The sequence below is a fragment of the Anguilla anguilla genome, chromosome 8, assembly GCF_013347855.1.
Source record: "Anguilla anguilla isolate fAngAng1 chromosome 8, fAngAng1.pri, whole genome shotgun sequence".
Taxonomy (NCBI): domain Eukaryota; kingdom Metazoa; phylum Chordata; class Actinopteri; order Anguilliformes; family Anguillidae; genus Anguilla; species Anguilla anguilla.
Genome location: NC_049208.1, coordinates 48,814,189 through 48,842,187, shown reverse-complemented (window position 1 = coordinate 48,842,187; position 27,999 = coordinate 48,814,189). Strand labels below are relative to the sequence as shown.

General features: G+C 45.8%; 3 protein-coding genes across 8 annotated transcripts; all 3 read left to right on the top strand.

Annotated features, from left to right (window-relative positions):
- Positions 1-302: 302 nt before the first annotated feature.
- pbxip1a (pre-B-cell leukemia homeobox interacting protein 1a) lies at positions 303-13,578 on the top strand. Of its 3 annotated transcripts, XM_035430684.1 has the most exons (12): positions 303-585; positions 2,212-2,303; positions 3,958-4,042; positions 4,485-4,576; positions 5,421-5,505; positions 5,749-5,822; positions 6,081-6,804; positions 6,944-7,177; positions 7,622-7,645; positions 8,721-8,767; positions 9,267-9,377; positions 10,115-13,578. In XM_035430684.1, the coding sequence occupies exons 2-12, from the start codon at positions 2,238-2,240 to the stop codon at positions 11,246-11,248; spliced, it is 2,676 nt and encodes an 891-aa protein (XP_035286575.1). In that variant the 5' UTR covers positions 303-585; positions 2,212-2,237; the 3' UTR covers positions 11,249-13,578. The 3 variants fall into 3 exon arrangements, with proteins under 3 accessions (XP_035286575.1, XP_035286576.1, XP_035286577.1); XM_035430685.1 differs by lacking the exon at positions 7,622-7,645 and having other exon boundaries at positions 304-585; XM_035430686.1 differs by lacking the exons at positions 303-585; positions 2,212-2,303; positions 3,958-4,042; positions 4,485-4,576 and adding an exon at positions 4,715-4,733.
- Positions 13,579-17,678: 4,100 nt separating this feature from the next.
- On the top strand, positions 17,679-20,178 carry LOC118234436 (protein S100-A11-like). Of its 3 annotated transcripts, none has more exons than XM_035430960.1 (3): positions 17,679-17,763; positions 18,762-18,917; positions 19,862-20,178. In XM_035430960.1, the coding sequence occupies exons 2-3, from the start codon at positions 18,789-18,791 to the stop codon at positions 19,994-19,996; spliced, it is 264 nt and encodes an 87-aa protein (XP_035286851.1). In that variant the 5' UTR covers positions 17,679-17,763; positions 18,762-18,788; the 3' UTR covers positions 19,997-20,178. The 3 variants fall into 3 exon arrangements, with proteins under 3 accessions (XP_035286851.1, XP_035286852.1, XP_035286853.1); XM_035430961.1 differs by having other exon boundaries at positions 17,747-17,775; XM_035430962.1 differs by lacking the exon at positions 17,679-17,763 and adding an exon at positions 18,060-18,121.
- A 1,110-nt stretch (positions 20,179-21,288) lies between these two features.
- On the top strand, positions 21,289-27,329 carry LOC118234579 (protein S100-A9-like). 2 transcript variants are annotated; one of them, XM_035431206.1, is made up of 3 exons: positions 21,289-21,566; positions 25,228-25,352; positions 26,536-27,329. In XM_035431206.1, the coding sequence occupies exons 2-3, from the start codon at positions 25,233-25,235 to the stop codon at positions 26,734-26,736; spliced, it is 321 nt and encodes a 106-aa protein (XP_035287097.1). In that variant the 5' UTR covers positions 21,289-21,566; positions 25,228-25,232; the 3' UTR covers positions 26,737-27,329. The 2 variants fall into 2 exon arrangements, with proteins under 2 accessions (XP_035287097.1, XP_035287096.1); XM_035431205.1 differs by having other exon boundaries at positions 21,293-21,566; positions 25,225-25,352.
- Positions 27,330-27,999: the final 670 nt, after the last annotated feature.

The window sequence follows — 27,999 nt, the reverse complement described above, 5'->3', positions numbered from 1 at the left end:
AATGGATAATATCGATTTGAGAAGGCAATGGGAAGTCCCAACAAATATAGCACTGATATATTAGCGTTGGCTGCCCGTATCTTCTCAGCACTGGGCAGAATCTGCATAATTAAAAAGAGTATGGGAACTGGCATAACATAATGGAAATCTCATGCAAGCTGGCGAGCCACAAATGGAGCTGGGAACAGCCCATGGGAAGTCCCCACAAATATAGCACTCGCGGACGTGTCAGTAAATGTCTGGGTGAACACGCGTGTCCGCGCATCTGTGCGCCCAGTCATCGTAGTCACGCGTCCATGTTTGAGGTATTGCATATCATCACCCGTCACTTTCACCTGCGATTGTCAGTCAGTGGCAAAAATTAGCTATTTTTCTGACACGGCATCCCTCCTTAATGATTGGCTGAGGCCGTTAAAGCAATACGGAAAATCCGTAAACCTTGTTATCCTATTGGACAAAACAAGAAGCGTATACAGAAGTGCGGAGGTAGGAATTCCTAAAGTTCTAAGGTCCGCGCAAAGAACGCAGGCAATCGGAAGAACTACGTTTCTTAACACATTGGATAATCCAGATATGCAAAAAACCGTAAGTATGTGCGAGAAAAATTTATATCTGTTTAATTGAACTTTCTAATTGCCATTTTATAGATACCTTTATTTCCCAAAGTATTTAATTGATAGCGATACTATAGCTAGCTAATGCTAGGTAACTACATTGCAATTGTGTGGTTTAGTTTTAGGTCGCAAGCCCCAGCTACACGGTTATAAATAAGGATACAAACTTTACCATTTTAGCCAATTAGGTAACTAAATGACATGTTACATAACGTTACATACAATTGTGTAACGTAACCAGTATCCTATTTGGCGAGAATGACGTTGAGTACTGTTTTGCTACCTCGCTAACTTTTCGCTGGAAAATTGCTTTTTGTCAGTGCAGGACTGTAAGCTCGCTGGGTATTATTAGAAATTATTAGAAAGAACTGCTGAATCAGAGAATTGTTTTTACGTGCAATCAGGAACAAAGCAGGCAATGCAAAGTCGCTAGTTCTGTGCTGTTTGTACATATTTGGTCATTTTGACGTACCCGTGATGGCAGGACGGACACACGAGAGTCACGTGTGAACTAAAGTTATGTGAAATGGAAAATGAAACTTGCAAGCTCGTTGACTGAATGACTAGTTTCCAAGCGAAAGTTAAAAATCTCACCTGTCACCATGACGTTTCCTGGTTGTACTTAAATGCAAAACTACGGCAAAACTTTACTAAAAAGCGTTCAAGTATAGATGCAAACATGTTTAGATGGATTCTAGCGTTCGGATGTGCTTCAAGACCTTCTGCAACTTTGTTACATTTAAACTGTAATTTATGGCAAATGTCCTTTTCTGGCAAATTTCCTTTCAGAAGTACAGTATACGGTGCACGCGGTATACTGTAGCTTATTTTGGTATGGCAATGAGTTCACGCAGTTCTGAACTAAAAAAAAAAAAAAAAAACTGGCCATGCTTGTTGGCAAGCTATACGTGTTCAGTGATAGCCCTCAAAGAACTGTGCAACCTTACATAAACAGTTGTTGTCCATCGGAAAAATATGTATTGACGCAGAGCGACGTTTACCCAACATAGAATTAGACAGCCAGTTCTCACTTGGAAAGCAAAATTGTACACAAATCTTTGTGTCTGGTTCAGATGTAGCCTATGTCAGTTGAGCCATACGTGAAAAGCATGCTTAGCCACTGTAGCTCTCTGCCAAAGAATTTACTGGACTGCCGCGAGCCAAAACAAGCACAGCTGCAGAAACGCAGGCGAACTGTTAATGCATGCTTTAAGTGCAGGCCCAATGTAAAAAGAAAGGCAAACGCAATTGTTTGAAAACATAATTCCCTCCCATTCTTGCAGTATTTTTAAATGTCTGTGCATTTCAGAAGAGTGCATTTTAGAAGATGGATACTGAAATGAAATCAGTTTGGCTCACTAACTGAAAATCATATTTTATTACTGTAGTAGCCTAGGCCTACTTATACTGTTTATTCCTAAATCACCTGATCATTATTTCAAGATTTCAATATTAACGAAAAGGGTTGTGCCGAGATCACTAGTTGCTTGTAATTGTCTACCAGAACTGCGAGTCATAAACTAATGCGGTACGATGGCTTCTCAGAGACCAGAGAGAATCCGTGTCCTAAAAATAAATGGTTTTATGTGTCTTGCAGGATCAGCGCTGAACCGCTAGGAGGCGATGTCTGACAACGGTATCACTAACAGTAACGGGATTGTCGGCGGTTGGACCCACCTCATTTCTGAGGCAAGTTTTAAGGATGAGGTCGATTCTTTTAAGCCTGGATGGTCTACCGTTTTATTTTATGATTATTTATCTATTTAGTTGGCAGATATTGTAATCCAGAGCAACTTACAACGTCAGGATTCCGTCTTTTGAATGAAGTCACTGCAAATACAACAGCAATAATGCAGGAACACAGAAGCCAGAATGACAACAAATGTATTTAATGAATGGCTGCGGAGTGCCGCTAATGTGATGAAAAGGGGGTCATTCCTATGTTCCCAGGGTCCTATGTTCCCCAGATTTATATGGCACATAATGGGAACATGACAAAGGGTCCTATGTTCCCAGGGTCCTATGTTCCCCAGATTTATATGGCACAGAATGGGAACATGACAAAGGGTCCTATGTTCCCAGGGTTCTATGTTCCCCATATTTATATGGCACATAATGGGAACATGACAAAGGGTCCTATGTTCCCAGGGTCCTATGTTCCCCAGATTTATATGGCACATAATGGGAACATGACAAAGGGTCCTATGTTCCCAGGGTCCTATGTTCCCCAGATTTATATGGCACATAATGGGAACATGACAAAGGGTCCTATGTTCCCAGGGTCCTATGTTCCCCAGATTTATATGGCACATAATGGGAACATGACAAAGGGTCCTGTGTTCCCAGGGTCCTATGTTCCCCAGATTTATATGGCACATAATGGGAACATGACAAAGGGTCCTATGTTCCCAGGGTCCTATGTTCCCCAGCTCTACATATGTGCTCTCCCAGGGTAGGTCCTAGGACCCTGGGAACATAGGACCCTGGGAACATAGATATGCTCACAGATACGCTCCCAGTGATCATGGATCTAGGGTTCCAGGCTGGCTGGGGCCCAAAAATGTATGGATTGATCGGGTGGAATATTATTAGTGTCATCGGTATATTTTTAAACCGGCGCAGAGTCTTCTTGTAATGAATCCCTGGCAGGGTACCTGATCGCACCGGTGGAAGAGGAGACGACAGGCCAATCACAGAAGTGAAAAGGCAGTTGCTGACGGACATCACGTTGCGACTTGCTTTTTTTGATTCTGATTTACGAATGCGGTTGACACGCTCCGCAATTTAAAAAAAAAATTTTTTTTAAAAGAAGAAAAAAAAGCCAAATGGGAAATCAAGGAAATAATTGCAAATGGACATTTGCCTTTGTGGTGTTCTCTTTTTAAGTACTCAAGACCAACTGCACCATTTAGTTAATGGTTGAAAAGCTTGCTAATCATTCACAAAAAGTATATAAATTGGAGAGAATGGGAAATCAAGCAATTGATTGTTTCCCATCTGTATCCATGGAGGGGATGACAGTATACATAGTTAACTGTATAATTGCATTGTATCAACCGCATTAATAATGAGCGGTTTGCAGATTGAAAATGTGAAGGGAGGTTCCGCTCGATGGTTTCCTCCATTGCCCCTCAGTGAGCTGTGAGCTCTATGATGTCACGGCATTGAGTCATCACAGAACCATGGGAGTTGCAAACAGTGTGTTTACAGAAGTGGGTGTGGAGTTCATTATTCTGATATCTATGTGGTGTGTGTGTTTGTGAGTGTAGTGCAGGATCTGGCACTTGGGCAACTCCCTGTAATCATTAGCAGGACTGAGGAAACCTCACCTGTTTCTTTCCAGGAGTCGCCTGCAGAGAACGTAGGCCCAGGGGATGATGGGATTGAGAGCCTTGCTGAACCGCCAAGCGTCTGTGAGAAAGTGACATGTAGGTACATGTGAGGACTGGTGCATAGGGTTATAATTAACCATTAACGCAGGAGCGCATATTCCATGTTTATGTGTGTGACAGATACTTACTTGCATTCATTTACGTTTTTTTCTAGTTATTTTTAATGTCATGGAATATGCTTCTTAGTCCTTGAACTTATGAATAAAATTTAAAGATGCATAAAATATAAAGAAAAATATACGTATAGCGCATGGTTGTTCCAATGACCCGGCGTGGCGCAAACGATACGTTGATGCTGCTGAGGGGGACGTGGAGTCCATTTGAACCGCGCCACCCCATTGGCTGGTTCGGGAGGAGCGGTGGTTGAAGGAGGGAAGATGGCCGCCCGCTCCGGGCGGAGGCAGGGAGGCGTGTGCGGACGTGTCGCCGCCGCGGCCGCCGCTTCGCTCTGCTTTCTCACGCTCCGCTGTGTTGCCAGGCAGCCCCGCCGCGCCAGAGACGGGTGACGGGACGGCCCCCCCGGGGGGGGTGGAGCCGGGGGACGGGCCTCCTGACGACGCCCCTCTGCCAGTGAGTGTGGAAAGCGCAGAGTTTCCCTTTCGGTGCTGCCCTGTCTGTCAGCACATCTGTTATTATGTCTGTAGGATCATTTATTTACGTTTTTTTTCCCCCTGTATTTATTTAGCCGGAACTATCATCTAAAGGGCATCTAAAGGGCGGTTCCATGGTAACTGACATAACAAATGTAGGATATTAGGGTGGTAAAGCTTTATAATAGAGACGAATAGGCTTATTTCCTCCTGATGGCTATAAAAGCAGACATCACTCTCGATCATGTGGCTCTATTGGACTTCACCACGCGAATATCCTGCAACAGTTGCCTTGGTCTTGCGTTACAGAGATGTGCGGGGGCTTTGAAGACTGTGTCTAGGATGTTCTTTGTGCTGTACGTGCATGAGAACTGTGCGTGTCTGTGCATGTGAGAATTGTGCAGCGTCTGTGGAACTCCCTCGTTGTTGTTTGTTCGAGTGTTGCCAAATGGAACTTGATAGTAGTGTAAAAACTCGGTGCTGTATCCGCTAAATCAAGTTTAAAGTCCACATTGTGACTACAGTTGCACACTCCTTTGATTAAGCTCCAGTATAAAAGAGGTATTTTTCAAGCAGAGCGATTGTCTGGATTCCTTTGGCTGAAGATTAAAAGCATGGTTAGTCCCTGTTTGTGGGTGTGCATTAGTGCTGACCTTGGAGCCAGAGAGAAGATATTGAAAGGTGTGACTGGTCTGTTCATTAAGGTTCTCTCTCTCTCTCGCTCTCTCTTCAAGGCCATTTAGACTTTAGGGAGTGCTCTCAGACAGGTTTTCCTGTAACTGGGAAACGAGTGAATAAGTGTACAAAACCCCTGCCTTTCACAGGAAGCGCCTGTGGAGAGCTTAGGCCCAGAGGGCGATGGGAGATGTAGTCCAGCTGAGATGCCAGGTCTCTCTGAGGAAGTGACAGGTATGTGCGTCAGTTACATCAGTTTCACTGCTTTCACACGCAGAGGGGGAAAATATAGAAATAAATGTTTTGCACCATTGACTCTCTGCATGTTAGGACCTCACGGGGCGTGGGGTTGTGCGGAAGCGGAGTGCAGCATTGTTGTTTCATGTAACAGAGACAGTGCCCAGGGCTGTGCTCTGGGTTAGCGGGAGGCCCGGCTGGCAACCGCTGCGCTGCGCTCACTGGGCTCTCTGTCGTCAGGGCCTGTTGCCGAGGAACGGCGGGAGGAGGGCGGGTTACCCGCTGAAGCGGCTCTGTCCGAGGAGGGGCTGCAGGTCAGTTGGCGTCTCCCTCTCCGCGTGTCCGTCCGCTTAATGTTATTCATTCGGTATCCGTCCGTTTATTGTCGTACTGCTTTTCCTGTCTGTCGGGCTGCGTCTGCACCTTGTGTGACAAACCCGCAGATTAATTTGTAAGCCGGAAGGTTGTCCCACCTGTTCCAGCTATCGCCAATGGCCTTAATAAATCTGCTTCAACAGATACTGCTCCGGGTTAGCTGCTTACGGTTTGTGCGTTTGCCTCCCCGTTCCCAGGTCTGCCAGGAAACCAGGTCGGAGGGATCCGCCCCCTCTAGCCCCTCTGCATTAAGCCCCTCCCCTTCCAGTCATGTGCCTTTGATCTCCGACCAGGAGAGTCACGCCCCTTTTAGCCCGCACACTGATGCCTGTGCAGTCACCAGTCCGTGCTCTGACACTGACGGTCTTATCCCTGTTAGCTCCACCTCTGACATTGACTCCCACATAAGCTCCGCCCCTGAGCTCCTTGCAGCTGATATCCCCACTCATGATATCTACACCCACGTAAGCTCTGCCCCTGAGCCGCTTGCAGCTGATATCCCCGCTCATGATATCGACTCCCACACAAGCTCCGCTCCTGAGCTCCTTGCAGCTGATATCCCCGCTCATGATATCTACACCCACGCAAGCTCCGCTCCTGAGCTCCTTGCAGCTGATATCCCCGCTCATGATATCTACACCCACGCAAGCTCCGCTCCTGAGCTCCTTGCAGCTGCTATCCCTGCCCATGATATCTACACCCACTCAGGCTCCGCCCCTGAGAGTCTTGCCCCTGTTAGCTCCGCCCCTGATACCGACACTGACGCAAGTCCCGCCTCTGAGCCCCCCACCCTTGAGAGCCAACACCCAGCCTCCGTCCCGCCTGCGTCTGTCCTTGAATCACAGGAAGGGGAGGAGCCCCAAAAGGAAGAGGTGATGCCTGAGCCTGCTCACATCCTGGCAGATGTTGTACCTCCAGAGGGTGTGTAAGAGTGCGAGGGGGTGGATGGGGCATGTGGGTGTGGGGCTATAGGGGGAATGGAAGTTTTAAAAAATAATCGGATAAAATCAGAGGGCCTTCAAAAGCCTTTTGTTTCTCTGACATTTTTCTCACCCAACAGATATTCGTGGTGACTCCTATGAGGCAGCGGAGGGGGATGGGCTGAGGAGAAGGCACGTGCCACCCCCCGCCCATCCAGAACCCCCGCGGAGAGCGAGGGACGAGGAGGAGGAGGAAGAAGAGGAGGAGTTCCACCTGATCGAGAAGAAGAAGGAAGAAGGGGGCTGGTTCTCTCTGAACAAGTGCATTGTGGGAGCTCTGGTTCTGCTCTGCCTGGGGTCCATAATATTTACAGGTGAGTCGCCTGGATAAGTGAACGTTGCTCAGAAGAGCAGTTCTCGTGTAGAGCGGTGCTCATTGTCATTCCTGTGGTTTCTGTAGACCTTTTCATTGTGTTTGCTTTTGTTTGTATTGATGTAGCAACTGTAATGTGTAATGTCTGTAGCGTAGGCCCAGAGGTGTTGTAATGTGTCTGTTAGTAAATGCTGTTGTTTTTGTGATGTCACTTCAATAACTACAACCTAGTAGTTGTAGTTATGAAGTAGCTGTAGGGGATGAGTTGTAATATAATTAACCGAATTCCAGTGAACTATAATTGGATGCGAGTAACAATGTTTGCATAATTTATGCTGCGCATAACTTGCTGAGATAAATAAATAACGAAAGATTCCAACCCAAAATGGATGGGGTTGTTCGTTATATGAGGCGTATGGAGATCTAAGGTTCGCTGCTCCTACAGGTTACTTCCTTGACCTGGATGACGGTAGGAACACCTGGGCACCGTGAGCTGCAACACTAACTCCCACTCACACACCTAGCTCTGATCCTGCTTTACCCAGAATGCACTGCACGCCCATGTCACGCTCAGTCTAACAAAAGGCCACTTGTCTTTGACTCTGATGGTAATTGTGGGCGGGGTTGTGCACGTTGCGCAATAGTTGATATTCCTGTATTTGCAATTGACTGTATAAAGAACACCATGCGAAGGCCTCTGAAGAAACCTTCTGTGGATTGTTTTGTCATCATATTTGATTAGAATCAGTCGCTAAAAAAAAAATAAACAACGGGTAATGAAGCCCATGAGACCAATGAAAGTCATAAAAATTCAGAAAAACCTGGTTTTATAACCCCTTGGTACATCCATCGAGCCATTCTTCCAGTGGGCGACTATTTTTTCAGTGTACCTTTTCCAAGTCTTTACAGTACAGTGCCTACAATGACCACAATGCATGTGCCATGGCTGGGTTGTTGAGACTGCCACATTTTCTATAACATGTTACAGGTTAGCCATTTTGGCTGACTCTCTAATTTAAGCTGATAACTAGCCTGGAAAATGCTCCTCTGCTACTATACCCACCCTGTCTGCTGGGAGCACTTCAGCTACTGGAAGCTCTTAACTGGCAGAGGAAGGGGGTTGTGAGGACTCTTAATGCAGTTTTAGTTCACCCGGCACTCCGGAAGGTTCCGGAGCCAGTCTGAGGTCCAGCATTTTGGAAATGGTGCTGTTTTGTTGTGTGGTAGTTCTGTGCTCTGTGATGAGATTAAAGGCTTGTGCAGGTGTCCCTGTGCATTCGACAGTGTTAACTGTGTCACAACCTGTGTGTGTGTGTGTGTGTGTGTGAAACCACTGTGGTGTCACATAGATGTGTTTCGTGTTGGATTAAGCCTGTTATTAAACGAAGTGTACTGCTCACCGTGTTTATGGTTTGTGTGTGACCGTTGATTTGAATTACTTTGCATGAGTCGTAAAACAGCATAATTATGTGTATATGTTATGTATTATCAGCATTTGCAGTGTTGCTGCGGTTTTCATAGTGTCTTATTCCTCACGCTAACAGAGGAGGACTTCGCCCCGCCGAGAGACCAAGAGCTGCACGGAAAACAGGTCCGCTCTTTTTCTTCACCTCATCTTTTCTACTCTACCTCTCCTGTTCTCCTTGTGTTCTTCCCTTCAACCCCTCTTTCTCCGTACTTCTGATGTGGTGTCAGAGTTTGAGTGTTCACTGTAGTAGAGTGTGGCTGATCTTCAAGGAGCAGCTGTCAGTTAGAGTTTGAGTGTTCACTGTAGCGGAGTGTGGCTGATCTTCGAGGAGCAGCTGTCAGTTAGAGTTTGAGTGTTCATTCTAGTGGAGTGTGGCTGATCTTTAATGAGCAGCTGTCAGTTAGAGTTTGAGTGCTCATTGTGGTGGAGTTTGGCTGATCATTAAGAAGCAGCGTTGTCCGGAAGCTGTGCCACTGATTTGGGGCGTGGCCATTTCGTGCCTCTCCACAGGGTTGAGTTGCATGCACTTCGTATCCGGCTGCATAAATGAGTAGCGTGTGCGTGGTGAGCTCAGTGGTACCGGATTAAGTTGTGATGTAACTGTGCATTTTCTGTCAATCAGGAACGGCTTAACCCCGACGGCAAACTTCCAGACCCTAAGGAGGTGTCACAGCTACTGGGCAAACTTGCAGAAGACAACCAGCAGATGGCGATACTTCAGGCACAGCTACAGGTCAGAGCTATAGCTACAGGCCAGAACTATAGTTACAATTAAGGTCTATAGCTACAGGTAAGGGCTATAGCTACAGGGCAGAGCTACAGCTACAAGGCAGGGCTATAGCTACAGGTAAGGGCTATAGCTACGGGATAGAGCTATAGCTACAGGGCAGAGCTATAGCTACAGGTAAGGACTATAGCTACACGGCAGAGATATAGCTACAGGTAAGGGCTATAGCTACAGGGCAGAGCTATAGCTACAGGTAAGGGCTATAGCTACAGGGCAGGGCTATAGCTACAGATAAGGGCTATAGCTACAGTTCAGAGCTATAACTACAGGGCAGGGCTATAGCTACAGTTCAGAGCTATAGCTACAGGGCAGGGCTATAGCTACAGGTCAGAGCTATAGTTAAGGTCTATAGCTACAGATAAGGGCTATAGCTACAGGTCAGAGCTATAGCTTCAGGGTAGGACTATAGCTACTGGGCAGAATGTGCCCATTATTTCTATACACCCAAAGAGCTGGAGTACAAGAAACAAGAAGTATGAATCTCAGAAACATGGCTATCACTGCAAAAAGAAAAGAAAAGTAATGCCTAGAAACCGAAACCCAAGGCTTAGAGCTAAAATAGGAGACTTCACTGCTCAGCTAACAGCTTTCGTACCTACAAAGGGGTATCTGCTGTGTATGACAGCTGTTTAAGCAACAGTTTTTCTGCTGTTTCCTAATCGCCATGTGTGCCCCTGACACAGAAGGAGGAGCTGGACTTGGTGCTGCACAAGGCTGAGGAGACAGGGAAGGAGTCCCCTGCTGGCCAGATTGAGAACCACACCTCAGTGCACAGTGGGCTTTGGGAGGAGCAGAACGTGCCGGCCTTGGAGGAGGGCGACACGGGACAGGAAGGGGCACAATTGGGGAGAGGCCCGGGGAATGGAGCGAGGGAAGAGGAGGAGGAGAGGAAGACGGAAAGGGTGGAGAAGCCAGCGGGGAGGGATGGGGAGAGGAAGAGAGAGTGGGAGGGGAGAGTGAGGGAGGTCAGGAGGGTAGGGCATCAGGAAAAGGTGGGAAAGAAAGGGAGGGAGGAGAGCAAAGAGTGGAGGCATAGGGAGGAGAGAAAGGAGAAGAGAGAAGAGAGTGATTGGAAACACAGGAAGGACGGAGAGAAAAAAAAGCACAGAGAGTGGAAGGAGAAGGTGGAGAAGAGGCGAGCGTGGGAGAAAGGGAGAGAGTGGTACAAAGGCGGTGAGAGAAAAAGAGAGGGAGCGTGGAAGGACAAGACGGAGAGGAAGGACCAGAGGCATGACAGATGGCGGGCGGAGAAAAAAGAAAAAGACTGGAAGGCGCAGAAAGAGGGATGGAAAGCGCAGAAAGACTGGAGAGAGGAACGAGGGATGGACAAAGACAAGAGCAAGAAGGAGAAGCACTGGCAGGGCTCGGCGGCGAAGAAGCCGCTAGCCTTGGACCACGTCGACTACTGGAAGCGGCAGCAGGAGAAACTGCGGAGGAACCGCCCCCCGGTGGACTGCAGGGGTGTTGAAGAGTGCGCCCGGAAGGAGAGGCTCGTCCCCGTGACGCAGGCGGAGTTCCAGGCCCTCCTGGGGTCCTACCTGGGCAAGCTCGGGGACGGCGCCCGAGAGAGCAAGGCCGCCGTCCTGTCGCTGGTCGGGGAGTTCTTCGCGGACGGAGTCTTCGCTCACCACAAGGTCCCGTTCCGGGAGTTCGCGGAGGACGTTGCGGACGTGCTGGAGGACGTGGCGGAGGGCGACCGCCATGCCGAAGAGGAGGTGGAGGAGTTCGAGAGGGAGGCGCTGAGGAGGTTCGCCGTGCCTGGCGGAGGAGAGAGGGAGGGAAGGAGGAGGGGGAAGGATGGAAGGATGTGGGGCTGAAAGGAAGAGGAGAGATGGAGAAGGAGATAGAGAGAGAGAGGAAACGGGGCTGGGGTAGAAGTAGAGAGAGGGAGGGAGTAGGCGTTGCCGATTTGTAGTTTCAGAAATTAGCTAAAGATGTTAGTGGTAAAGTGTGGAAGCACCGCACCAGAGCAGTTTCTGAGCACTGAGCCTGGTGCATCACAAAAGGACGTGACCCTGAACGTCAGCCGTTCCCAAAACAAGTCCCAGGGAATCGGCCATCACCTCTACCTCTTCTACACTGTTACCAACGGTCTTTTGTGAATCCACTAGAGCTCTTCATACAGTCAACAACTTTTTAATCTGACCTGAAGCAATATCCCTCACACTGAATGTGGAGGACTGAAAAGGGGAGAACATTCTGCAGCAGGAAGTGGGAACACCTATTGGGAGGTGGGGACATAGAGTAATCGGGAGAGCTCATTGGGTAAATACTGTTGAGGTGCGGCGTGGGATAGGGCGGTGTGGATCTCCTGTCCAATCAGAACTGAATCGGTTTTCGTTGGGTACCTCAGTACTAGCGCTCAGTCAGACGTGAATACAAACCCGCTGCTTCACATTAGCCATGTTAACCCACCGCCACTCGCCTGTGGTCATGGAGGGCCGTGATGCCTGTAGGTACGGCGTCTTTCCTGCCAGGCACTTAGCCACGTGATCCAGCCAATCATTGGCACTCTGCTCTGAACCGATTTTAGCCGCCATCCAATCTGCTTGGAGTTTTCTGGAAAGCTGTCTGGACAAAGGCCACCTGGAACTGGAGTTGAGCAACAGTCATTTCAACTGTTTTGTTTTTTTTTGCCAGTGAAGACTCTCGTTCACCAAGCGCCTTTCGAAGTGAAATTCTTTCTCCTTATTTTCTTTCCTGTCTCAGATGTTTCAGATTCTTTGGATTTTGTAGCAGCATGGTTCCTGTTTTTATCTGTAAAGGAGATTGCTGGTCAAAAATCTAAGGGGTACACAACCAGTAACACAATACTGTGTTCCAGGAGGGTTGGTGTGTTTTTGTGGATTCCACTGGGGCAGATCGGCTAGCTGATTAGTTTAAATACGCCAGCAATCAGTCCTCAGTTAAACATTGTGAAGACATTTGAGGATATGAGTAGCTATCATTCGTGGACTTTCCAGCAAATGTAGCTAAAATGTCAGGTCATGTAAATGAAGAGGACTAATTAGGATAGTATGTAGCAAGAAATTCAGAAATTTAATCTGCCCTCATTGTTTAATAGAATGTGAGATTTTCTCTTGTAAATTTTCAGTGTCCTGGTTTTTCATTTTTTTAGTGTCAGCAAACACAAACTGGAGATTGGCGTTCTCACTCTGTTTTTCCGTGCAAGTCTGCTTGTTGACTTGCTGACAGAGCTGGTCACAACAACTGAGGTGATTTTTTTCTTCTTTTTTTTCCTGGAACATTTCCCCCATTCAGTCACATGCCCGGTTGTGGAAAGCTGTTGGGCTTGAGTTATGCACTTAATGAGAAGGACTGGATTCTTAGTTCACAAGAAAACCCTCAAAAAGCTCGGATAAACATGTACGCAACTCAACACGGCACATGGAATACAGTCTGCGTCTCTGACCGGTGTTGACCTTTAAGCCTGGTACACTTTAGTTATGTAGATCAGGGCGATAGGCTCTCCTTGTTTCGGAATGCCAGAGCCTCTTCCGATTTTCAGTTTTTACCCAAACCCTTTCACTGCATAATTGGGCATGACGGTGGCCTAATTGAATTTAGCCGACCACGTGCCCAAGCCTGTGTGTCCTATCCGGAAGATGCCTGGTTACTCCGCACAACCGCAGCTCTCCAGGGACCGGGACGTCCTGGTGCAGCCGAGGGTTTGAGTGACAGCGGCGGTTTAAAGTTCCCTTTTGTTTCGCCATCCAGTGCTTCGTGTTGTTTTAGGTAGCCTAGTATTCTAGCCAACTAGGGGCTCTGTTTGGAAATGAAGGAAGTGATGTAATACGCGGAGTCTTGTAGCGTGCGTAGCATTCAATGCTAGTGTGTGTGTGTAATTAAATTAGCGAGGTGGCTGTGGTAGAAGTAAACAGCGCTCTCCGTGGAATGTTCTCAGATGAAGTAGGGGCGTTGGTGTGCGTTCGGTCACGTGACACGCCACGCCTAAATCTAAAGCGAGCTGCGTCTCTTAAACTCAGTCCCGTCCGGCGCAGCTGCGACGGCAGGCTCTCTCTAGAGTTACTACTGACGCGCGTTCACGCTTTGGCTAAAGTTTAGATTTGTGTTTTAAATTCACACCTGTTGTGCACGGGGGGGGGGGGAGCCAGTTGTTTGACCTGATATTAAACGGCTCAAACCAGCTGATGTCCAGTGGATTCATTTCTGTGGTGTCATTTCTTTTTTTTCCATTTGTGTTTTATAGATAGATAGAGGCTAATTGAGAGCAAAATTCTTTTACTATGGTGCCCTGAGATTACAACACTGTAACTAATGAATGACAATACATTAAAATATCACAGAAGTAGAGCAAACTAGATGAAAATATACTGGTAAAATGGCAAGTACATTATGAAAAGCAAGTACACGTTTCCTGAAAGACATCATGTAAAAGGAAACTGAAACCCTCAATGCTAATCAGTCTGTCCAATTTGAGTATAAGCTGTAGATGATTTAGAAGGTGTGGTAACAGAAGTCAAACACAAAGAGTTGTGTTTTACCTGGCAGGTCACCTGAGGAGCCAACTATCATTAGCAGGGACAACCCGGGAAATGAGCATGTTGGGAATTTAAGGGATAGAGCAGCTGAGCAGATGTAGCGCGTGAGTCAGTGGCCAGTGTGTAGGGCCAGTTTTGTGGGAATTAACACCTCTATTCTTTCCCCAAATGCCACAGGACCTTTTATAACTGTGGTGAGTCAGGACCTCAGTATAGCATCTCAGCTAAAGATAGGTGGACATGCTAATGAGGGAAATACACATAGGAAATGAGAAACACAATGGCAGGGGGTTTGCAGTTTCATTGTCTAAACTGAATATAGGCTCTGTATTAGTTTTTGTTGGAGGGGGTTAAGTCGGGTCACTGCTGTGATCTTAACTGGGGCTTTGCAACCTGGGGTATAGGCTGCCTGCATCACCAGTGGACTCACTGATGGAAAACTGGAACAACAGGTCCTTATCTTAACCCTTTGAAGAGTTTCTTGAATGTTTTTACTTTTAAAAAAATTTTAATTAAAAAAAAAAAAAAAATTATAGTCAGTGTTCTAGAACTCCACTGTTTTCACAATTACCAGTAGTGATTGTTACATCAGCATTAGAATGTTCAGTTAAAAAACATTCTGATCGCACATTTGTCATTGTTACATCAGCATTAGAATGTCCCGTTCAGAACATTCTAATCACACATTTGTCATTGTTACATCAGCATTAGAATGTCCCGTTCAGAACATTCTAATCACACATTTGTGATCTCACTCCTCACACGGGTTTAAGACACTGGCATGAAGTTGAGCCAGAAAGGTTGGATCTGTCAGGCTCTGAAACGGACGCCCGTATCCAGCTCGGCTCCTCTCAAATGGGCCCTTGCTTTGAAGGCCTTGCCTGTCAGCTCTCAGCTCTTTGCATCCTGCTCCACTGCTTTTTTTTTTTCTTTTCTTTTTTTTGTGGCACTTCAGACTTTGGATATGAATCCATTTTTATATTAAAATGGGTGTGGAACGCAATTCTGCGGTGTGCGAAGCGCTTGCCAAAAACGGATCAGATTTCCTTTTTCCAGGAATGGCCAGAGCCAATGGGAGGGATTGCAATGAGTGACATTTCTGCGCATGGCCCGTCTCTGAGTTATCCAATGTGAATCCCACAGCCGATTTAATGAATAATGTTGATGTACATGGTATCTGAGTTATCCGATGGGAAATCCTCTACTAGTTTTGAGTTTTACTGTAGGTGAGAGAGATAAATCTAGTGTTTATAAATCCGGATATATTTATAGGCAAAGCCGTTACTATACACCACAAGCAGCTAATGCAATTAGAAATTAGTTTTGAATTTTATGGGGTAAAAATAATAAAACTGCATGAATGTGAAATGGACATTTTTGTTGAGTTCTCAGGAGCATGGCCAAATTCAGGGAGGACTTCACGTGAGACAGATCTACAACCATGATTATGTCTTTCACAAGAAAATGCAACCTGAAATTTTAAATTAAAAATGTGCATGAAGAATAAAAAAGCCTGAAGTCACTGGTCAGAGTTGAGCACGAAGCAAATTAAGACCAAAAGGGGAAACAGTCTGAATGTGTACAAAAGCATTTAAACAGCCATAACATTCACAACTGCACTCCATCCACAGGCAGAGAGACTGGAACAGCACAAAAATTATGTATTTTATTTATAATGTGCATACAGTGTCTGAAAATAAAGTATCCACAGAAAAAGAGAACAGCCCACATTTGTTACATGGGTTATAATTACAGTATCTGTTATATTGAGGAAATGGTAGTAGCAGTGATATGTAGATGAAAACTGACAGAATTTTTCCTGTGGAAGGTTCCAGAAAGTCTGCTAGCACTGCTGCACTAGTGAATACACATACTCTCACAATCGTGTGCACACCCACATTTGAACGCATTCTTTGAATGAGCTGAACTCTGCCATGGGCTGATTCATTGGCTACTGATGCAATCCCTCGTGCTGACAATTTTGTTGTATACAGTTCCTACCTTAACCCTTTAATGTGTGAGATCACAAATATGTGATCAGAATGTTCTTAACTGAACATTCTACTGCTGACCGAACATTCACGGCTGGTAATTGAAAACAGTGGAGTTCTAGAACACTGACTTAGACTTAGAATTTTGGACAGACATTCCAAAAAACCTGCTCTTCGAAGGGTTAATCTCACCAGGAAGTGACTAATACACTGAGTATACCTGCGCCCCTTGTTCTACGAATAATAACCATTACACAAGAATTTTACAAGAAATGCCTGGGCCAGAGTCCTTGTTCAAAGAGCCCCATCCGCAGTAGGATTGCAGCCAAGACTTCGGCATGGCCCGCCCCGGCTACTTTTGTCGGTTCACCCTTAATTAATGCGCCACCGTGTCCTCGAGTACCGCGGTAATGTTTGCTCGCCAGCCGCCAGTTCGTGTCTTTTCTTGCACGGCCGTGAGCGGCGGCAGTACGTCAGGTTGCGCTGACTCAGTCGAGATAACGCGGCGTCCAACCTGATCCCAGTCTCCTTATTTACACCCTTTCTCTCACACTGTGCAGTTAAACAGGAATGCAAACTGTCCACTCATCAATATGTTTTTTTTTCTTTTCTTTTCTTTTTCTTTTACCTGTGCACCTTGCGGAATAAACGGCAATGGGGGCATGATGGTGGATTTACACACGACAAAGTACAACGACAAAGATTTTACCGTGTCTGCAAATAATGAACCAATTAAGCCAAAGACACCACAGAACACAAGCAATGAGACTTAAAACAGGAAACCGTACTATTTGTCCAATATTATTTGTCATTATTTGTTGTATCAAATCAAAGCAATGTGTGTGTTAACCAAGCCATAAACAGGCTTTAGCTGGTGCACAGACTCAGACCAGGAGTAGACCAAAACCTGAACAAGTAGGATGAAAAACAGCTTCTTCCCCCAGGCGGTCAAAATCATGAACATATTGTGCCCCCTGCAAGCACGCCCACTCCCCTCACCCTCTAACACCCAAGCACTGGTCACTTTAACACTGAACTCTTAAAATACGTGCCCTTGTACTCGATAAATAAGATGGACAATTAAAATGTTATAAATGCATTTCAAAATGCATACATTTTATACAATTTATTTATACATTTTATTACTTCTAGTATTGTATTACTTCTATGACTGGACAACTTGAACACTGGACATTTATTGGATATTTTATTCTGATGCTGGTACTTGTATTATTCTAGGCATATTGTCTTTTTCATTTGCACTGTTCTGGACTGGGAGGAACAACATTTTGTTTTTACGTATGCAAGTACACAAAAAATGACAAGTAAAGGAATCTTGAATACACTTGCATTTTAACAGCAGTGGCTTAAAACATCATCCAGGTGATTGTGCCATTTTGCCACTTTGTGTGCATGTGCGTGCGCGTGTGTGCCTGTATGCGTGCGTGTGCATGTGTATGTGTGTGTGTGCACGTGCGTGCGCATGCGTGTGTGTGTGCATGTGTGCGTGCACGTGCCTGTATGTGTGTGCGCGTGTGCATGTGTATGCGTGTGCACGTGTGTGTGTGTTCATGCGTGCGCATGCGTGTGTGTGTGCATGTTTGCGTATGCATGTGTGTGTATGTGTGCGTGTGTGTGCGTGTGTGCGTGTACTGCATGGAAATTTCCAAGATGTGCCGATAAGAGGACAGCATCCCCGCTAAGGGACAGGACCGGGGGAATTTGGGTGAATTCATTTTCCGCTGACACTGCTCATCTCAGGGGCAGAATAGGGTATAAAAGAAAAGCAAAGGAAACTCTGTTTAAACCTGCGGCTACCTACTGCCTACTGCCCTGCTGGTGAGTCAAAGAGTGAGCAATATCTCTCTGTTTGCCTCTTCCTACTGCTCTCTCCCTTTCCCTCCCTCTCTTTTCCTCCTTTCCTGACCCCCCTTTCCATATCTTTTCCGTCTTCTCTACCTCTTCTTCACATGAACTATTCCCTTTTTTTAACTCTTTTTCTCCTTCTCTCGCTCTCCCTATCTCCTACTCTCCCTCACTCCCTCCTTTTCACTCTTGCTGTTGTTGTTCCTTTCCCTCGTCCCCCTCTCCCTCTCCTTCTTCGTGCGATAAATGAGCTAGTCAGCGGCGTTCGCGGCGGGGGGAGGCGCGCGCCGATGTCACGGAGTAATCCCGACGCAGACGGTTCTAACGGCAGGTATGAGGCCTTTTTTTTTTTTTTCGACCTTGCGATCTTCTGAAGATCCGGGACAGCTGTTTGAACTTCAGAAGAAAGGCCGTCGATATTCCTTCATTCTTTCCTCCCCCTTTTTTTCCTCTTGTTTACTCAAACCTCTTGTTCACGCTCCAGGCACGCCTCCGCCAGTCTAAGGCAGGGCTGCCCAACCCTCTTCCTGGGAGATCAACCCTCCTGTAGGTTTTCATTTCAACCCTAATTTGGCTGACCTGATTCTATAATTAGCAACTCGAGGAGATCTATAGCTGTGGAACGAGGTGTGCTTTTGTTTGGCTTGGGTTTGGGTTTGAGTGAAAACCTACAGGACGGTAGATTAAGGTGACCAGATTTCAAATCACTGGTCCTCGAGGGCCGTGCTGGTTTTCCAGCCTCCCTTTGCCTGGGAGTCAGGTGTGAAGACGGTCTGGCCAATCAGTAGCTCTAATTGTTCAGTTAATTTCCCGGGAGAAAAGAAAATATGGCACCAAAAACGGAGGCTGTCCCCAAAAAATGGGGACGTCTGGTCACCCTACGGTAGATCTCCAGGAACAAGGGTGGGCAGCCCCGGTCTGGGGTGTTTCCCCCGGTCAAAAACATACTTCCTGTCACCTTTCTCTCCCAAGCCACCTCACTGCCTTCCCTCTTCACAATGGAGTCTGCCATCAGCACCCTGGTCACTCACTTCAAGACCTTTGCTGGGAAGGACGGCTCCTCCAGCACCCTGAGCCGCGAGGAGTTCCGCAGCCTGGTCGCCTCCCAGCTGCCCACCTTTGTCAAAGTAAGGACGCTCCTCGTTGCTGTGACGACCGTCGTCGGGGCTGTGTGTCCGAGTTTAAGGGCAGGAAGGGCTCGTACTTGCCCCGCTCCGCCGTGTGGATGATGGCTACTTTTAGCCCTTTAAGGTGTGAGATCACGAATGTGTCATTAGAATGTTCTTAACTGGACATTCTAATTCTGATGTAACGATCACTACTGGTGCTTGAAAGCAAAGGAGTTCTAGAGCACTGACACAGAACTCTGAAGAAACATTCCGAGAAATTTCCTCTTCAAAGGGTTAACAGGCGCTGGATAGCTATGTTGCACCATGCAGGTTGTCCACCGTTCCTCTCTACTCCTCACACCCATGACCTGGAGTAAGGAGGGCAAGCTAGTGGCTGGTCACATGCGTACTGCCTTGAGGTCATGTATGTATGGATTAGAAGTTTCAGTGCCATGCGTTGGTCCTTGTTATCCCGTTTATTTAGCTCGCACATGACAGAAGAGGAGTGTTAAAAAGCGAGAACAACGCCCCTTACTGTATAAACCACCAAAGCTTTAAGTGTATGTGGCAACAATTATGTACTGTATGTTTATTTATTTATTTATTTATTTATTTTTGATGGGAGCAGGTCATGGTAAAACGTGTCAGGTAAAGCAAAAAATTGAAAACCAGCACTAAAAAAAACAAATACAAAATATGCTGTGTATATAGCTAGAGACTATGATATATAGTGTATTCTGTTGAATAGCAGTGCTGTTTGTTGCTCCGTGAAAGAAGATTCAGACATGAAAATGGAATTTGGGGTGATTCTATTAATCTGGAGAGGATGAGGAATGTAAAATAATGCGCGGTACCACGCACTGCCACAAGGTGTCGCTGGTGCTCAGCATTCTTTGCCCAACCGGTTCTTTCTGCCACGCTGAACATTTTCTGCTTTCTCTTTCATCGTTGACTGTCCGCAGAACAGCAGTGATCCCGGGGTAATTGACCAGCTCATGGGTTCATTGGACGAAAACAACGACGGCGAGCTTACATTCCCGGAGTTCTGGCAGCTGATTGGAAAATTGGCCTGCAAGCATGGGGGCTTCAGCCAATAAGAAGCCAGGGTGATTTGGCTCTCCTTAGCAAATCCATTGTAATGCTGTGGTATTTCTTAAATTTGGGCCAAAAGTGGTTGTAATCATACAGTACATTTTTTAATAAGAACTAATCTAAATGATTTATTTAATCCTCTTCCGATATAGAAGTGTAATAATAAAGCTGTTCTCATTTTAAACCTTCTCTTTGTGTGTCTCACGGTCTCTCATCCTTTCTGCCCTTGTTTCTCAGCCACCAGGGCTAACATGCACCTTCTCTCTTCATTTTAAATGTATAAATCAGGTCTGAATCATTGCTAATTATGCACCAAGCCTACTGTTAAGCCTGCATTTAAAACATCCTGTAATCAGCAACGACAACGTTCGCAACCATGTGGCTACTCTCAACAAAACGTGAAAAACAGACTCTGTCAGCAGGCCTATAGTGTCTTCTCATTGGGTAACAGGGCTATGCTTATACTATATGTAAGTGAACTCGTTACTTTATACAGGAGGTTGTGTTTGTACACGTATATTTGCAAAAGGTTTTGGGGAAATTATTAAAAATGGATTTAAATCCAAAACCATATGAATGCTGTATTTTCATGGAATGTCAAGAACTCGTTCAGGAATTATGAATACGAGCTGGAATGCTTTTAAAACCTTCGGCCTCGGTCACCGTTAGTACAAACTGAAACAATGGAGTTTGCGTCGGGGCAAGTCTTCAACAAATACTCCCTGTTGACACTGAAGGCGCGGCTGAAGCCTGACTGCTTCTGAAAAACGCTCATTCCACCCTGGTGGACTGGGCGGCTGCGCAACACGAACGCGTAGTTTCAGTGAGCCAGTACGTGTTCGTCATTTGGCGTTCACGCAGCCTGACGGCTACATAAATGACACTCTCACGTTGTTTTAACGTACCCGAGGCGCAATCAGACAGCTTTCCATAGCCTGCGACATTGGAGCCTGTCGCTGACAAGGACACAGTTGTGCACAATATAACTCAACAGTGGTTTTAAAATAAACGTAGGCCTATAGGCAAAAAGGTGAGGCATTTGAAGCGACGGTTTTCTATAGTCAGGAAAGGGTTATTATTCTGTCCTACCCACTGCAGCCTGTGTTGACACGCTCTCTTTCTCTCATTTCCCCTCCCCATCTCCTCGAAGCTGCGTCCTGTGAATCTGATTTTTTTCTCTCCTTTTTTTCTAATTCGAACCAGCTTTACTGGCGAAAACTGCATTCAAATCACGCACAACAAAAATAAGTTACACCCTGCATTCCAATCATTAAAAAAGCAAAATGCAACCATTTGTAAGCTGCAGTACTTGTCCTGGCATCCCCAAATGCGCGTTCGTTTTCCCTATCCCTCTATTCTCTCTCTTCACACTCTTCCAGGTACACGCCCTTTGACTTGTCGGGGGGGAAAAGTTTAAGAAAAACTACAGCACGGAAGAGATTCCACAGACCGTCTAGTTTAGCAAGTTTGCTGGTTCAGAGAGAGAGAGAGGCGGGTTGAAGAGAAGGAAAGTGAGAATAGCATAAGAAAAACAGAAAAAAGTTTCGTCGATTCTTTTTAGGTCAAAATTTTACGGTAAGTTCTCTATTGTACCGCTACTTATGCTAAAAGCTACTTTATAGACAAGACACGATCATATCCCCACGGCCACGTTTCAGCCGACACCCTTGAGTGACAACGAGACGTTTCGAGGTTCACAAGGGTTACAGATACAGGGGATGTGTTAATTCTAGAAAAATGCTCATATTTAAATCAATGTGTTTATGCGATTTAAAGAAAAAAGTTAGGCAGTGCTAGAAGAGAGTAACTTCCTTTGCCAAAAGACTAATTGAAACTGTATGGCAAAGCCAGGATCATGTGTGTTGTGCTATGCGTGGTATTTCACGGCACGATTGTAAATAATTGTTAAATCGAGGGGAAATGGTTGACTTTATGACACAGGTAGATTAAAATTAGGCCTATAGAATAATGTGTAAGCTATGGATTTGTACTCTTTATTAAAACGTGTAGCCTAAAGATCGCATATTTTAAAATAAGTACAAGGTTTGGAAAAGTTACTAATGTGCCTATTTTTCGACTGCAAATAGCCAAGTACAACTGCCTTTTCAACAGTAATAGGCAAGTAAGTTACCATACGCATGCTGGCCGTTATCATGGAGTACCGTGCATTTGGATTAGTCACACATTCCACCCCACCGCACATCTCCCAACGGACCTTCACATAGTAGCCCAACGTAGGCTAAATTTTTTTAAATCGAGATTCGAAGTTTGGTTGCAGTAAACTGGAAGCACGGAAGTTACCTTTTGAGAGATGCGTTCATCGTACCTGTCTTTTATATTGGCTCACGATTGCATTTTTAATTCCACGAAAAATAAATGACAGTTATTAGCCAGTTTGGCGCAGTCAGTAGCCTCCGCCTAACTTGTTCCTCTATTAATTTTTCATAGCATACGAGCGGCGGTATTGTCGTTACTCAGGGAGAACACATATCACATTATCCCAAATGGTAATCCAACTCTCAATCTCTTTTACGTTATAGGGCGGAAACCGGAAACCCGCCGTTAATTTATTTAACTAATTTCAGTCTTGCTTTATTTATTTATTTATTTATTTATTATTTGTTTCTGGAGGAGTGCAGGTTTGCAGTAACTAACGGATATTATGTTAATTTAGTGTCTGAAGACCGGTGTGTGGCCCAATATAGCCGCCCTACCTTCAGCAAGTGGGGGGGCGGGGGTGGCACGGGCAGCGTTTCTAGATGAGCCTGTCTGTTAACTACACGCCCGTCCTAGCCAGGTAACGGCTAGGTTGTTAATAATGAATGTGCCGAAAAGCCGGAGATGGCAAGACAAGAATTGTGACCTTGGCATAGAAATCTAGGAAGAGAAATGGCCTGTCGCAGGTCGGTTGTAGATTTAAGGATGTTATTCAAACCATAGACTGGAAACAATTAGGTGAATCATGTGTGTGAATGTTGTTCATTGAACTATGCCGCGGCTTTTTAAATCGAGGGTGGATTTATAACGCCTCGTTGAACACCAGTGCCACTTGGATTGGTTTGCCAAATTTCAAACTCCTGACTCGGGTTGCGACGAGGCTTCTGTCAGAATGATTTGGATTCTTCAGAAAAAGAACAATACATTTTTGTCCGCCAGCATTGGGACCTTGAAATGTCATGGTTCTACCTGTCAGCTTGTTCTTTATTACATAAAGGTGTTAAATACATGATTGAAATGTATACGTTTAAGAAATGCGACATTGTTGCTTATCTATACTGTAGCCTACCTACGAAAACATTTAACATTTAACTGAATCAGTATCTGAATCTGTAGGCTAACAAGACCAAACTGTGACATATTGAATCCTTGTCCAAACTCCCTCAGAAATTTCCGTGAACGGTTTTTTTTTTTTTAATTTATTTTAATTCTGGTTAAAGCAAAAAAATTTAAAAATTAAAAACAGCTGAAAGATCGAACACGAGCGTAAAGCAGCCATTTTCACGCTTCATTCCTAGCGCATGGACGCGGCCCGTTATATTACATTGTATTTCATTAATATAGCTCGTTCTTATCCAGAGCGACGCAGTCTCCACCCACGACCTCCCACCGGAACATCTGTGAAACGTTGTCCATTCATGTTACCAATGGAACCACGCTTTCTGTGGTCATTTTGTAGCTAGCACTGTTCTGAAAGGACAAGCTGAAACCGCGGAAACTGGATGGCACATTTTGGAAGCCTGAATTACAATTGTGCAGATGTACCATTTTTTTTTTTTTTTAAATGAATGTGTCGTACCGCTGAGTTGACGGAGGCAGTGTCGCGAAAAAGCTAAAGCACAGGTTTCAAACTCAAGTCCGTGAGGGCCGCGGTGTCTGCTGGTTTTCGGTGTGTACTCGGCACCGGTGGTTCAGTGAAGTCATTGATTAGCTAAGCGATCCACACACCTTGTTGCCAAGGCCTTGACTGGCAGCTGATTGAAAGGAAAACACAAGAACCGGCAGACACTGCTGCCCCCTGGGAATTCAGTTTGGCACCCGCGAGCTAAAAGCGTGACGAGTCACCGCAGTGGCAGCTGGTTAGCCTCGCAATGTGTCGATATGGAGGGTGGGACGGTATACGGTGGCTGAACGGGCCTGGAGCCCGAGGGAGAGTTTCACAATGCGGGCAGGGGGATTTTTAGGGTGTGCTGGGGCGTGGAGCATCTGTGTCAGACTGGAGACTACTGGCAGAAATCGCCTTGCCGGTTCCCCCGGGGTCATAAGAGGGGAGGGTGTGTGTGTGTGTATCTGTGTGTGTGTGTGCGCGTGCATCTCCATGTGTTTCTGTGTATGGTGTGTGCTTGTGAGTCCACACTTTTTTTTCTGCGTGTTTCTGTAAGTTTGTGTGTGTGTGTGTGTGTGTCCACACTTGTTTATGTGAGTGGATTTGTGCTTGCACTTCGGTGTGTGTATCTGAGTGCGTGTGTATGTGTGTTCACCTGTTTGCGTGTACATGCTTTTCTGTGTGGGTTAGGGGTCGTGTATAAAGTGTGTGTGTGTGTGTGAGGGGAAAAAGAGACAGAGAGTAATAGACAGGTAGCAGGTACTCCCTCAGGTAAGGTGAGCCTTCGGCCTTGTGGTGGTTCTGTAGATCAGGTGTCCTATCAGAGATCAGAGCTGTCATTGTGTATCGCAGCGTGTCCGTCTCTCTGACTCCCTGTCGCCCTTTAAAGTGTTCTCACATCACCTTTCCATTCATATGCTATTATTGGCAGAATACACACCCTAATGGCATGCCATCAATGTGTCAGCGTCCGTTTGCACTGATTTGCTTCATATATGTGTGCCTCTGTGCGTGTGTGGGAGTGTGTGTGTGTGCGTGCGTGCATGTGCGTCTGTGAGAGCGAGAGACAGTGTGTGTGAGAGAGGGGGATTTCATACGCCCCTCAATATTTTGTTTGTGTTCCTTTTTTCGAACAGATAATTTGACTTGCTCACTTTTCCAGAGTCCTACATGTATCACCGCCCTTCCTTCCCCTCACCTGTCTCCACTCTTAACCTGCTTCGCTGTCCAGTTTGTGTTATGGCTTGTGTTCCTCTCTGCTGAGTGGTTTTTATTAAGAGTTCCTTTTGACCGCCTTCATCGCCGCAGCCTGTAACCGGCGGGGCTCTCCCCGCGGTCGTCAGGCAGAGCGTCGTGGCGAATGCAGGACCCGCTCGTCTGATTGGTTCCCCGTTTTCCCTGTCCCCGCAGCAGCGCTCATGGAGGCGGCCATTAAGACTATAGTGGATGTGTATCTGAAGTCCTCCGGCGGGAAGGACAGCCTGAGCGCCGGCGCCTTCCAGAAGCTGGTCAAGAAGCAGCTGCACAACATCATGACGGTCAGAACCCAGGCCTTCGGCCCCTAATGACATCAGTGCCCGCGGCCGTGACCTCGCGCCAATGACATCACTGCCCTCGGCCGTGACCTCGTGCTAATGACATCACTGCCCTCAGCCATGACCTCGCGCCAATGACATCACTGCCCTCAGCCGTGAAGTCACTGCCCTCAGCCATGACCTCGTGCTAATGACATCACTGCCCTCAGCCATGATGTCATGTCAATTACATCACTGCCCTCAGCCATGGTGTGGTGTCAAAGACGTCACTGTCCAGCCACTACACGCAGCCTTAAGGAAATGGAATACCCAGAGCCAGAGTCTTGTGAATTTGTGCCTTTTTCTTCTTGAAATATATAATGATAAATGCATTTTACAGAATATTATTTTAAATGTATACATTTCATTATTAGAAATGATTTCTATATTTTGCCATATTTAGTAAGGTGTTGCAATATCTTGCAATTATATTTGATTCCAGTATATTTTCTGAGTATGTTCAATTTGCATAAAGGTGCAGGCCATGGCCCTTATCTGTCACTGTTTGACTGATGATTTTACTATATGTAGAGGTTAACTAGAGTCGTTTCTATGACAGTGCAGTGGTTGAATATTGAATGGGTGATGATTTTTTAAATGGAATTTTAAATCCCTGAACATTCAATATGGTCAACAACTGTTATGCAATTAAATAGTCTATATTGATAGCATCCACGTTTTGGAATTCTGATGCTATTACAATTTAATTTTGAAACGTTGCCCCTGAAATATTTGAAATAAAATTTCATAACATAAAAATATACATAAAAATAAGGCTTGATCCAGCTTTTTTTTTCTTTTTTTAATAAAGAATGTTTCCTTATTCAGTTCACAGACAACCCAATTATCCCCTGGTTGTTTTAATCAGTGGAACCAATCGGTCAGACCAGGGGTAAACACAAAGCAAATGCAGGTGTTAAAAGTGGCGAAGAGACAAACAACCTCTAGACCCACTGTGATGATGTCACACACAATTTGTTTTTTTTTGGTTTTTTTGTTTTTTTTTTGTAGAATGTCCACGGGTTGCCCAGTAACAAACAATTGTAAGATTCTAATGTAATGATGTCACAAAATGTTTCGTGCGGGCTTGTGACACGGTCAGATTGTTATGTCACGCGAGGCTAATTCGCCCTGTTGCTTGTTTCAGGACACGGACAGCTCCAAAGCCATTAAGGACATGCGTCAGGGGCTCGACGACAACCAGGACGGGAAGGTCAGCTTCCCGGAATTCATGACCCTGATTGGCTACCTGTCCACCTCGCTTAGCGAACAGCGCGCCAAGGAGGCCAACCCTGCAGAGACGCCAGAGGCGGGAGATGGCGCGGCGGGGGACCAGGAGGCCACATAGACCCCTCAACCTGCAACGGCCATGCCCACACACCACCGTGTTAACACGTACCAGTTATATACCGTAATATGCCAATCATCATACCCCAGTATATCACTACACACTACACTACATAGCTCGTATGATTAATCTGTCTATTGCCATTTTGCATTTGCTGCTTATTGTTTGCCAGTCGAATATGCAGAACACTCACAACAATTAATGCAATTTGTTATAGTTTTTTTTCTTTCTTCCTTATTCTTTTTTACATTTTATTATTTTTATTTTTTTTTGCATTGGGTTGCATACAGGGGGCAATCTTAGTGTAAGGTCAAAGGGAAGACTTGGCTATATAGCATTCCTAAAACTGCCGGAGGTGTTCTTCCAGCAAAGCTAAGGTGCTTGGTGAGAACCTTCCATTGTTCGGACGTCGCGGCTTTTACTGGCCGGAGTACCGCAGTCTTTTGTGCGCTTTTTCGACGCTTATTTTTATTTTAGATATCAAACATAATATTGTATTCACACTCGGGCGTTTAGCAGATGCCGTTATCCAGTGCTAGTTACGAGTGAAATATGAGAAAGCGCGTGATGCCTTTCAGTTAAAAACCATACACCGCAATATTTTAAATAGCATACTATATAGACGTGCACATCACTAATTTACCGTATCGTGTTAATGCACACCACACAGCATATTCTACAGCATTTACTTGCGCGCGCCGCATACACGCGTGCACTCCATAAAACTTTGCGCCACGTAGCCAGCTGTATTAGCATTCTGACACGCTGACATCTGGATGCTCCATACGTGCTCGCCATTTTTTTTGCACTGCTTTCCCGGTTCTGTACAGCACTACACGTGTTAGCCTTGTGTATTTCCATAGTGATCACGGTTAGCTAATTGTAGATTTTCTCCCGGAAGGAAGGCGCAAGGAGAAGGTTGCTGTCTGTGATGCAGCTGATCCTCGTGCCTTGCGTAAAGACTGGACATTTACATTTAGGCATTTAGCTAACGCTTTTATCTAGAGCTTTTTTTTTTTTTCGTTTTTTAAAAAAATTTTTTTTAAAGAGCATATAACAGTGCTAGCAAAATAGCGCTATTCCTAGAACTGGACTTCTCCTGGCCCTACCCCTTCCCTTCATACGTGCAATGTGGGCGCAGGTGCGTGGCGCGCTATTGGGCCCGCTGCGACGCGCGTTGACGGCGTGCTCCCCGGCATCGCCCGCCTCGTCGGGCAGGCCGCAGGTCGCCATACCTGACTTATTGATACCTTTTTCTCAATT

What these genes read in the sequence shown, in the direction of transcription:
- pbxip1a (XM_035430684.1), top strand. Translation starts at nt 2,238, where the DNA reads ATGTCTGACAACGGTATCACTAACAGTAACGGGATTGTCGGCGGTTGG. An exon ending in CTGACGACGCCCCTCTGCCA is followed by an intron (nt 4,577 to 5,420) that starts GTGAGTGTGGAA and finishes TGCCTTTCACAG; the next exon opens with GAAGCGCCTGTGGAGAGCTT. An exon ending in AAGAGCTGCACGGAAAACAG is followed by an intron (nt 8,768 to 9,266) that starts GTCCGCTCTTTT and finishes TCTGTCAATCAG; the next exon opens with GAACGGCTTAACCCCGACGG.
- LOC118234436 (XM_035430960.1), top strand. Translation starts at nt 18,789, where the DNA reads ATGGAGTCTGCCATCAGCACCCTGGTCACTCACTTCAAGACCTTTGCT. An exon ending in AGCTGCCCACCTTTGTCAAA is followed by an intron (nt 18,918 to 19,861) that starts GTAAGGACGCTC and finishes GACTGTCCGCAG; the next exon opens with AACAGCAGTGATCCCGGGGT.
- LOC118234579 (XM_035431206.1), top strand. Translation starts at nt 25,233, where the DNA reads ATGGAGGCGGCCATTAAGACTATAGTGGATGTGTATCTGAAGTCCTCC. An exon ending in AGCTGCACAACATCATGACG is followed by an intron (nt 25,353 to 26,535) that starts GTCAGAACCCAG and finishes TGCTTGTTTCAG; the next exon opens with GACACGGACAGCTCCAAAGC.